We start from the raw sequence: 12,188 nt of genomic DNA, 5'->3' as shown, positions 1-12,188 counted from the left end.
GAAGATCCCCTCTGGGGCTGCTCTTCTCCAGGTGCAACAGCCCCAGGTCTCTCAGCCTCTCCTCCTCACAAAGATGCTCCAGGCCCCTCAACATCTCTGTAACCTCCACTGCACTCTTTCCAGTAATTCCCTGTTACACTTGAAGTGGGGAGCCCATCATGGGACCCAGTACTCCAGATGTGGCTTCACTAGGGCAGATAGGAAATGCAACAAAGCACCTACTCTGCAATCTCTCAAAGCAAATCTGTTACTGCTTACCAATAAATGGTACAATAAGCTATTTATTTCCTACTGCCTTCACTTGAGAAATACCAGCAGCTGCCCTTGTCACTGGTGGGGGGCAATGTCAATTAGCAAGACAGGCAGCTTGGTTTTCTCTCATGTCTAGCTTACCCACAAGGTAAGCAAAACAGCAATTACATCAACTGAAAGAGGAATTGCATCAACTGAAAGAGCAGCACAGAAATGTAAGGTCTGCCCAAATCAAGCAGCAAACTGCTTGAGCACTGAAATGTCATACTCTGCCCTTTCAAGTCAGAGGCAAGTTTGATCCTGCCCTCCAGATAAAGACAAAAGCAACAAGATTAACAAAACATTAGGGGAAAAAAACCCCACACCCAAAACAATTAAAAAGCTTAGCAAACTTCCTATTACAGCTACACAAATAGCCACAGACTATGAAAACAATCGTTCCAGGAGACCTAGAAGAAAACACTTTATTACATGGTGGTCTATTTAGGGAGGAATGGACTATGAAAATAACACCTCTTTGATCAAATTTTATATTTTAAAACTACCCAAAAAGACATGGCCAGAAAGCTTCCTCCAGCATTTCAGCTTGGCTGCCCACTCAAAGTGCGTCTCTGACCTTACTCTCATTTCCAAAGGCCATTAAAGATAAAAACGCTGCCCCAACCCTGCAATTAACTATTAACTAGCATCACTGCAAGCATCAGTCACGCTCACAGACACTCCTGAAGAAACTCTGAGCAGATGACTAAACGGTCATTCCCCTCCTCTTTCAAATTAGGGCTCAGAAAACCTATCAACAGATTTTTTTTCACTCCCATAGAGATTCTCAGATTCACAGAACGGTTTAGGTTGGAAAGGACCTAAAAGATCATCTAGTTCCAACCCCCAACTAGACCAGGTTGCTCAAGGCCCTTGTCCAGCCTGGCCTGAACATCTCCAGGGAGGGGCATCTGCCACCTCCCTGGGCAACCTGTTCCAGTATCTCACCATCCTCACTGGAAAGAATTTCTTCCTAATCTCCAGTCTAAATCTGCCCTCCTCAAGCTTCAATCCATTCATTCCCTCCTGTCCTATCATTACAAGGCCTCGCAAAAAGTATCTTCTTGGCTTTTTTGTAGGTCCCGTCAGATACTGGAAGGCCGCTCTAAAGTCACCCTGGAGATTTTCTTCTCCAAGCTGAACAACCCCAACTCTCTCAACCTGTCTCCATAGGGGAGGTGCTCCAGTCCTCTGATCATCTTCATGGCCTCTGGACCTATCCCTTCTGCTTTGGATCCGTTTCCTTCAATGACCATATATGGAAAAAACATCACCAGGGATGGATTTCCTTCAGGTCATTATAATCTCTCTCTTTTTCCTTCTGCTTTCATTTGCCCACCAAGTCTCTTATGTTACTTTCAAGCACATCCTCCCTATCTCAATCCATCACTCTGAAATGCTCCTGCAGAGTATCCCAAGCATAGACAGAAGGTCACATGAAAGTACTAGAAAATAACCAAAACATAATTTAGTTTCCTGATTTCCCAGGGGCTCCCAAAGCTGGAGATCTGGGAATGTCCCACGGCAATCCAGTGATGCTTCAGACCTGTGATTCTCAAACCTGAAGGTTCTCTGCCAAACAAGAGACCTTGGAGAATAGGAACTATCATGCCAACAGGTGACAGCACACTCATTCCTGACAAAAGATTTTTGGTGCCATACAGACCTGAATGGTAGGACCTGGAAGATTTCTCTGGAGATCATCTAGTTCAAACTCCCTGCTGAAGCAGGGTCACTCACAGCAGGTTGCCCAGGATCACAATGACTAGGCAGGTTTGGAATCTCTCCAGAGAAGGAGACTCCACTCTCTCTCTGGGCAGCCTGCTCCAGGGCTTCAGCACCCTCACAGGAAAGGATTTTCTCCCCCTGTTTAAGTGAAACTTCTTGTGTTCTAGTCTGTGCCCATTGCCCCTTGTCCTGACACTGGGCACCACTGAAAAGAGCCCAGCCCCATCTTCTTGCCTCCTGCCTTTTAGCTCTTGATCAGCATTGAGAAGATCCCCTCCCTCTCTGCTCTTCTCCAGGCTAAAGAGCCCCAGGTCTTCCTCACAGAGATGCTCAAGCCCCCTCAGCATCTTCATAGCCTTTGTCAGACTCTCTCCAGTAGTTCCCTCTGTCTCTTGAACTGGGGAGCCTAGAACTGACCTAGTACTCCAGAATCTCAAAGTGAACCACTGGTAGACAGATTTTACAGTAAATTGTTTGCATTTCTGTAGGTAACACCTGTAACAAAATTAGATTGAATATTTGTACAAAGGAGATGCTGAAATAAGAAAGAAACTAGACATCATGTTCTTTCCAGAATACATAGTTGTTTTTTCCAGACACACTTTATAAGGAAACTAATGCATATGACTGAGAAACAGTCAGGGCTTTTGTTCTGCTCAGGATTATTCAATGTGAACCAAAAGCCTTTTCCCAAAGCACACTTAAATGGTACAGTGGGCTTACCCACAACCAGTTCTTCTGAAGATGCCATGGCTCAGTGGAGATTTGCACATCAAAGACAAATAATCATGCACATGCCCCCAAAGCAGTGTGAGGCTTTTTACCCCCACGTCAGAAGAAATACCACAAATTGTCATTTGTCTCACAGCATCTCTTCATTAAAGTTCCTGAGCAGCTAAAAAAAAAACAACATCTTGAAGATTGCAAGGTCTCTGTGGAAGTGTAACAATCTCCCCAGATATGCCTGAACCCTGCTTTTAGCAGCAGCTTGTTACTCCCAGATCAGTCAACCCTAGAATTAGCTGCAAGTTCCAACGCTAGAATGATGCCAGCTCTGCCCCAAACTCAGTTCTTGGCCCGCCCTGGCCAGTGTGGTAGGCAAGCACTCTGCTGGTGAACAACAGCTTGGCTGCATCAGGACTGTGTGGCCAACCCTGTGAGCTCACCTCATGGTCTATTAACAAGCATTCAAGTCCCAGCTCTGCTTTCACAGAGTGAGAAACTGGACCGGCATGAATCCTTAGGATGCAGCACAAGGAACTGTACATTACATGGTCTCAAAGGTTGTTTATGCTCACCAGAGATGACATAAGGCAGCCTACAGAGCACTTATTTTGTTCACCTATAATATCTGAGAGGTATCTCTTGAAGATGGTGAGGAGTTTACCAGGATTTAGCAGAGACAGGAGTGCCTCTCTCAGCTCTGCAGTTCTCATAAGCACCTGCAGACAGGTGGAAAGGGAAGCAAGGTGGTCACGAAGTAAGATCACTTTATATTTCTACAACTTGAAAAGAAAACAAAACCACTGCATCTGTAAAAGAAACCGTAACAAAGATTATGTCCTAATCCTGTATTTTCAGATATTTTGTCTACTTAGCTGCCAGAAGACAAAATTTTCATATAGAAGCAATACCAACTGAAAAAAAAAAAGAATTGTGGAGAGATCACATCTGTCCAAGACAATCTAGTCTTACACTTTCCATTACCTGGCACTCTATCCAAATGTGCAAGGAAAATCTGTTATGATCATGCAGATGAGACCTCCTGACACAAGTTAGAATTCAACATTTTCTGGCTTCAATCCACTACCCTTAAAGAGATTTCTAGTGTATGGACTCCAGGTATTTTTACTCCAAGATCACAAATCCCAGCACAGTACGGGTTAGAAAGGACCTCTGGGGAACATCCATTCCAATATCCCCTGCTAAAACAGAGTCACCCACGGCCAGCTACCCAGGATTACAATGTCCAGGAGGGTTTGGAATCTCTCCAGAGGAGGAGACTCCACAACTTCTCTGAACAGCCCGATCCACAGCTCTGGCACCCTCACAGCAAAGAAGTTTCTCCTCTTATTTAAGCGAAACTTCTTGGGTTCCAGTTTGTGCTCATTGCTCTTTGTCCTGTCAGTAGGCACACCTGAGAAGTCTGTCCAATAAGTACTGAGAAGATCCCCTCTAAGACTGCTCTTTTCTGGGCTAAACAGCCCCAGGTATCTCAGCCTTTCCTCCTCACAGAGATGTTCCAGTCCCCTCAGCATCTTTGTAGCCTCCACTGGACTCTCTCCAGCAATTGCCTGTCTCTCTTGAACTGGGGAGTCCAGAACTTGACCCAGTCCTCCAGGTATGACCTCATAAGGGCAGGGTAGAGGGGAAGGAGAATCTCTATTCACCTGCTGGCCACACTCTTATTAAAGCACCTCAGGATCCCATTGGCCTTCTCAGCAAAAGGAGCACATTGCTGGCTCATGGTGAACTCATCCATCAGCACTCTTAGGTCCTACTGGTGTTAACAAGTACATCATACTGACTTTCAGACATCAGACAAACTTTAATTCCCAGATTTTATTTTTAACATCCTCCCTCATATGACAGCAAATTTTATGCAGCCAAATAAAGTTAGCAGAGCAGAAAGTTCTTTTAGCAAGCAACCTGAACACAGACAGAGTTCAGATGCAAGGAACTTCCAGGAGCTTACTTGATCTGCTTAACTCACTGTTTGCATTTCAGCCAATTCATCAGGCAAAGTTACAGAGGAAGTGTGAAGGCAACAAAATTCATCAGAACAAAACTACTTCCAGAACTCCTTCCACACATCATTTATTTTTAATCTAAAAGCTAAGACTGAAGGAAGATGCATAGATTCATGGCCATACTCAGGCATTTATTTGACTTTAATGTCACCACTATGACATCTAATAAGTTCAAGTGGTTACTGCACCACACAGACTCTGAAGATCAGCTATCTGATTTTCAGCCATAGCACCCACACTTGTGATCAAAGTCTTGTCCTATTATGGACAAGGTTTAACCATGTCCCATTACCCTCAATAATTCTGGCCAGGCCCAAATAATACAGGTGTTGTCATCTCTCTATAATCACAAGACAAGGTCTTTGATTTCTTTGCAATATGTAAAGGAATTCCAGAAGGGGAATGGAAGTCAGAATAAGAATCACAGAACAGCTCAGGCTAGAAGGGATCTCAGAGATATCTACTCCAACCCCCCTGCCATGGGCAGGGACACCTTCCACTAGACCAGGCTGCTCAAGGCCTTGTCCAGCTTGGCTTTAAACACCTCCAAGAAGAGGATATCCACAGTCCCTCTGTGCAACCTATTCCAGAGTCTCACCACCCTTGTATTGAAAAATGTTTTCCTAATCTCCAGTCTAAACCTACTCTCCCTCAGCCTCAAACCATTCCCCCTTGTCCTGTCACTAAACACCCTTATGAAAAGTCCCTCTCCAGCCTTCCCGTAGGTTCTCTTCACAGCTACAAGGTCCCCCTGGAGTCTTCTCCAGGATGAACAACCCCAGCTCCTTCAGCCCATCCTCATAGCAGAGGTGCTCCATCCCTTAGATCATCTTTGTGCCCCTCCTCTGGACTTGCTCTAGCAGTTCTGTGTCCTTATGCTGGGGACACCAGAACTGGATGCAGTGCTTGAGGTGGGGTCTCACCAGAGCAGAGGAAAGAGGCAGAATCCCCTTACTTGCCCTGCTGGCCACACTCCTGATACAGCCCAGAGATGATAACCTACTTGCCAGCCTTCTATTCCTAAAATTAGGCTTGGAATTGACATCATATACAAATCATACATTGCAATATTATATACTATTTGTAAAAGTATATTTGCAACATGTATTTTAGCCTGAAATTTTGCATTCTACATTCATGACAGTGTGGCTGCCTTCTCAGAATGGGCTCTTTTCCACTCAGTCCAGAGGAGAGGCAACCAGAATTTTCCTACAGTCATCATTCAGGCATATTCAATATGTTTGTGCATTCATCATTTCACAGATTCATAGACTGCACTGGGTTGGAAGGGACCCTCAAAGGTCATACTGTCCAAACCCCCCAGCAATCAGCAGGGTCATAGCCAACCACATTAGGCTGCCCAGGGCCACACTGAGTGATCTTGAATGTCTCCAGGGACAGGGCATCAACCACATCCCTGGGCAGCCTGTTCCAGTATTTCACCACTCTTGTTGTAAAGAACTTCCTCCTTATGTCCAAACTAAATCTACCCTTCCTCAGTTTCAAACCATTGCCCCTTGTCCTGTCACTGCAAGCCTTTCTAACTAGTCCCTCACCATCCTTCCTGTAGGTCCCCTTCCAATATTGAAATGCAGCTCTAAGGTCTCCCTGGAGCCTTCTCTTTTGCAGGCTGAACAGCCCCAGCTCTCTCAGTCAGTCTTCACATAAGAGGTGCTCCAGCCCCCTGATCATATTGGTGGCCCTCATGAGTGGTGGGGTTTTTTTTGTTCTTGTTTTCATTGTGCAAAGAGAAATTAAGGGTTTCAGATATCAGACTCAAACATCTAATACCTAGAGGCTTTCATATGCCAATCTGGACTTCAGAAAAAAACAGATTTCCTTGAAAACAGACCACTTTACAATGCAGTAATAAAGGCTATTGCTAACTATCACAGTAAAATATCCTGAACTGCACATACCAAGATCTAGATACATCAAACAGGAAGAGTAACTCATCTCAAGTGCCGTGTTCAGTTTTGGGCACCGTAGTGCAGGAAGGACATCAAGGCACTGGAGTTGGTACAGGGAAGGGCTGCTAAGATGGTGAAGGGCCTGGAGACAAGTCCTGTGAAGACAGTGGGGCTGTTTAGTCTACAAAAAAGGAGGCTGAGAGGAGACCTTATTGCTCTCTACAACTACCTGAAAATGGGCTGCAGAGAGGTCTCTTCTCACAAGTAACTAATGATGGAATGAGAGGGAATGACCTCAAGCTGCACTAGCAGAGGTTTAGGCTAGACATAAGGAAACAAAAAATCACAGAAAGGGTTGTCAGGTACTGGAACAGGCTGTTCAGGGAGGTGGTTGAATCACCATCCCAGGATGCATATAAAAGCCATATAGATCTGGTGCTTGGGGACATGGTGTAGTAACAGACTTGGTGGAGCGAGTGAAATGATTGGACTTGATGATCCTGGAGGTCCTTCCCAGCCTGGGTGATCCTATGATCTTGACTTCTCTATAAAATAAGGACTAACTAATTAAAAATCTATTTTGGGGAGTGGTGGCATGATTTTTGTTTGCTTTAATCGACACCAACCTTTTGAGGAGACAGACAGTTGGTGCCATCTGTTTCAGGCCAGAATGGGAACTCAAATTTCTTCACTGTACTTACATGTGAGGACTGAGTTCGTAGAAGTTGCGGTTCCTGTATTCTTCCACTTTCTCTGGAGTGTAAATGGGCAGAGATCTGTAGGGGTTTATGGATATCACCACGCTGCCAATGTATGTCTGTTGAATGAAAACCAAAACATTACTGAGGATTTGTCTTTTTAACCTACCTCTGTGGCTTATAGATTGTCCTCATTATTCTCCCATTTAACCCTTGTGCAAAAGCAAACAAGTGAACAAAAAGCCTAATTGTGCAATGAGTAAACCTGTACCTAGGCTCTGAAACACCCATCAGCTCTCTCCCAACAATCAGTGGTGGGTACCAATTTCTACATAACTGGAAGTCTCCTACAAACTTTTTTTTAAAGGAAAGCCCAGTTGTACAATTCTTCTGTGACTAATTTAGTTGAGGGAGAGAAAGGGAAAAAGGTCACAGACGTTCATGAAGAACCTACTCCATCTGCATGGCAAATGTCACACAGAGCTTTGCTGCAGCCCTTGGGCAATTGTACAAAAACACCAAAGGGCAAGGATGGAGCTGGACTGTACTCCCTCACCCAAGGAGAAGCTTCACACCATCATTTCAGTATTCAGTATCACTAAGGTTGGAAGGGACCTCAAAGATCATCGAGTCCAACCTGTCACCACAGACCTCATGACTAGAGTAGGGAGGACACTACTGCCCACTGCAGGCTTGAACTCACGACCTTCCCATTAAGGGTCTTATGTGCTACCAACTCAAAGCCTCAAGCACAAAAGAGCTTCACAGAGAAGAAACCTCAAGGCTAACAGCCTCCGATAGTTTTCTGACAAAGGAGGGATTTACTGTCTGGATTCAAGTCCAAGTCCTCTTTCTCCATCAGGTATAAAGTATAATTTTTATTTCTATATTCTAAACTTACTGGCCATTACACTGGGAAAGCTGATGGAATAATGTGTTGGTTTACTCTGTTAGATCCCATTTACCACTGAGCTGATGAAGAAAGACTGACAATACACCACGATTGCCACTTCAGCGCACAACACAATCACTTTGCCTTCATCAAGCCTACTGAAGTGTGCCCCACAGCTCTCCACACCTCCCTCCAGCTGCAAGGGCTGCAGCTAAATACACTTGAGTGACAAAAAATGCCCAACCCCATTCAGCCTGCCTGCAGATATTGGTCAAGGATTAATCAAAACCCAAGTCTTTGGTACCTCTTTCCACAACCATGAAATAATCAGAGACTCCCTGGGAGGTGTAAAGGCTGTACCTAAAAGCCACAGATTCCTGTTATCTTGATCTTCTTTCCTCTACAAAACAATGGGATTTTTTTTCATAGATCTATGATTTTACAGGGCTCCTTTGCAGTGATACCTTCTCAGCTCTATTTAGATTTCTTCCCACAATTTTTCTTACAGGGAAGGTCTGTAATAGGTATTTTCAGATGGGCACAGAGGCACATTGAGCCCAACATGTTCAGCAGAGCACTCAATCCCCTCCAGAGCTGCAGCCACAAATTAGAAGTATTAATTGCTGCAACCTTTCCCTACTTAACTTTCAAATCCAAAGCAATTTTCTGCTAAATACCAACTAAATTTAGTCCTAAGCAGGAAGCTGAGAGAGCAAAATTTGCCATTTCCACAGCATGCACACATACAAGCAAGCTGTGAACTCATGGCATTTTCTGTGCCAGTTAAAACAGAGGAGAACAAGCTAGACTGCACAGATAAAACAAGTAGCATGAGACTTCCAGAGGCCTCTTCTAGTTCATCCTTGGAGTGTTTACTACTCACAATACAAAACAGAATGCATCACACAACTGCTGTTGTGATGAAACCCAAGGCTTTGGTTTGGGATTTGGACTAATTGGGCTCAAGACTCACCATTTCTAAACAACACATATTTTCTCCTCTCCTTTGGAACAGATCAGAAACCTTCTGCAAAGCATTGCACAGAATCACAGAATATATCTGGTTGGAAGGGACTTTTAAGATCATCCAGTCCAACCCTTGATCCAGCACTGAAAAGTCAATACTAAACTGTGTCCCTAAGTGCCAGGTTGACATACCACTTCAACACCTCCAGGGATGGCAACTCCATCACTCTCCTGGGCAGACCATTCCAATGCTTGAGAACCCTTTCAGCAAAGAAATATTTCCTAATATCCAACCTAAACCTCCCCTGATACAGCTTGTAACTGTTTCCCTGTGGGCATCCAGGCTCAGGCCAGACCAAACACCCCAGAAAAGGCTGGTTTCACATCAAGAACACATGCAGGGTCCTGCAATGGCAATTAGCCTTGAAGGTGACTTACACAGAATCATGGAATGGTTTGGGTGGGAAGGGACCTTAAAGTTCATCTAGTTCGACCTGCCCTGCCATGGGTAGGAAGGATATCTCCTATTGGACCAGGTTGCTCAAGGCTCCATCCAACCTGGCTTTCAACACTTCCAGTCTTGAAGCCTTCACAACTTCTCTGGGCAACCTGTTCCAGTGCCTCACCACCCTCATGGGGAAGAATTTCTTCCTAATGTTGGATCTAAATTGAGCTTCCACATCTTGGCAGTTAGGCTGCGACTCAAAAAGAGGCACAACTCGAATCTTCCCCGCACTACAACCCAAGGGATAATGGTTCCTAAAGGCATTCAGACACAGACTGTTGAAAAAGCCCCAAATAATTAAGATTTTTGCTTCTTTCAGACACAGGCTGCAGCACTGATTGTACATATTTTCTTCAAATAAAGAAATAAAAACTGTTATAATTTTGTTGTCATTCTCCCCACCAAGGAGGAAAGTGTTTGCCATCTACGTCTAATTTCTTTGGCTGAAACAGAAGAAAATGCAAAAACTGCACTTCTACAGTGTTTGCTTTGCTCTCTCAGCACTTGTGGCTTTGGCAATTTGCAAGCCTGAAGAGTCTTGGAGAGACTAACAGATAACCAAGAGCAAGAAGCTTTCTAGTCTTCCCAAGTGTAGGGGAAATATCCCCAGACAGAGGAGTATTTCCTGCTAAAACAATTCATACATCAGCTTGTTTCCTCCTAAATTGTAAAAGATGTGAATGCAGCCAATTGTGAAATCAGTGGTGGAAAGTATCATAAGAGAGATGAAGGCCAGATCCTGAAGATTCTATTTTAAAACAAGAATGCTTTGGAACTCAAAGACTTGCCCTTTTCAGCTATTCTGTTGCCATAATAGCATACAATTTAATTGCTAAGTTTCTTAAGTCCCCTGAGATGCCAAGGTAAAGGAAGATGAGTCACAGTGAAACCTCATGATTTTACATGTTGAACACAGGCCTTCAAATAAGGTTTATTTAGGACCATCTCTTCTAAAGAAGACCAAAGCGAAGTATTGCTTAGCTGATGTATTTTGGGAAGTCAAGTCAGCTGTTTGTTGTCAGACATGAACAAATACAGACCAGTGCCTAAAATAAAATGTCAAATGACCATATAGAAACAAAGACATAGATTCATAGACTCATAGAATGGCTTGGGTTAGAAGGGACCTTGAAGATCATTAAGTTCCAACCCCTCTGACATGTGCAGGGACACCTTCCACTGGACCAGATTGCTCAAGGCCTCCTCATCCAACATGGCCTTGAACACCTCCAGGAAGGAGGCATCCCTGGGCAACCTGTTCCAGTGTCTCATCACCCTCACTGTAAAAAATTTCTTCTTAAGTATCCAGTCTATATCTGCCCTTCTCAAACTTCAATCCATTTCCTCTCATCCCATCACCACAAGCGCTTGTAAAAAGTCCCTTCCTGGCTTTCTGTTAGCCCCCTTCAGGTACTGCAAGGTCTCCCCAGAGCCTTCTTTTCTCCAGGCTGAATAGCCATAACTCTCTCAGCCTGTTCCCACAGGGGAGGATCTCCAGCCCTCTCCTCTGCACCTGCTACAGAAGTTCCATGTCCCTCTTATGCTGGGAGGCTCAGAACTGGATATAGTGCAGCAGAGTAGAGAGGCAGAATCCCCTCTCTCATCCTTCTGGTCACACTGCTTTTGATACAGCCCAGGATGCAAGTGCACATTGTCAGCCCATGTCCATTTCAAACACCAAGTCAAACCATGCCAAGGAATCACTGGTTTTGCTGCAAAACTGCTCACCAGAACAGACACATTTCCTCTTCTCAAAATGCCAGTATCAGTGCTGATGCCTAATAGCTACTTGCTACTGGTGGTCTGTGGGATTCCATGGATCAGGGATAAACAGATCCAGAAAATAGCTTTCCCACACAACATCTGCCTTCCCACCAGAGCTCTACTATAAACAAATAAAATACATGGCTTAAATCCTTCAGCAAGTGACTAGCACACAAACATTCCAGTGCTGAAAGCAGAGCACTCAAGGGTAGTGGGAGATCATACTGTGGCACTCCAGGGACTGAAGAGATCCTTCATTTTCCCTGTTTAAGGGAAAAAACTAAAACCCTAGAGGAATATCCTCAAGATTATGAATGCACAGAATGCAGTCAGGAGATCTGATTTCTTTCTTGGCTTGGACATGGCCTTGTTATGCAAGTTTGGACAAGATCTGCTATCTCAGGTTTTGCAAACTAGAAACTCTTGATAATAGTCCTTCCTCCAAATTTCTGCTTTATTGCAGTATCTCACAAAGGCAAATTTTACTTCCTTGGCACCTTTATCCAGAACCCAAACCAAAAGGGCTCTCACTTGTTTACCAGTGCATCTGTCATGACACACTGTAATGGGCTAACATTTCAGCTGTGGAAAAGAGCATCTGGATTTCTAACAGGTCAAATGACAACACATTCCGCACGCTCCACCAAAACAATTCACACAACTCATTCCTGCTCAGTAAGGGGT

The 12,188-nt window shown here is 44.4% G+C and overlaps 1 protein-coding gene across 3 annotated transcripts in view; it reads right to left on the bottom strand.

The window, feature by feature from the left end:
- Nucleotides 1-12,188, bottom strand: part of MYO1B (myosin IB) — a 142,943-nt gene that overhangs the window by 92,945 nt on the left and 37,810 nt on the right. For all 3 annotated transcript variants that reach the window (XM_068137930.1, XM_068137931.1, XM_068137932.1), the window contains exon 3: nucleotides 7,381-7,496. In XM_068137930.1, the coding sequence (XP_067994031.1) occupies nucleotides 7,381-7,496 (116 nt within the window). The remainder of the gene's footprint in view (nucleotides 1-7,380; nucleotides 7,497-12,188) is intronic.

The sequence above is a fragment of the Melanerpes formicivorus genome, unplaced genomic scaffold (assembly GCF_026170545.1).
Source record: "Melanerpes formicivorus ecotype bairdi unplaced genomic scaffold, bMelFor1.0.p_v2 SCAF_5, whole genome shotgun sequence".
In the NCBI taxonomy this organism is placed as follows: Eukaryota; Metazoa; Chordata; class Aves; order Piciformes; family Picidae; genus Melanerpes; species Melanerpes formicivorus.
Note: the sequence above shows the minus strand (reverse complement) of the source record. Positions and strands in the feature narration are given on the sequence as shown.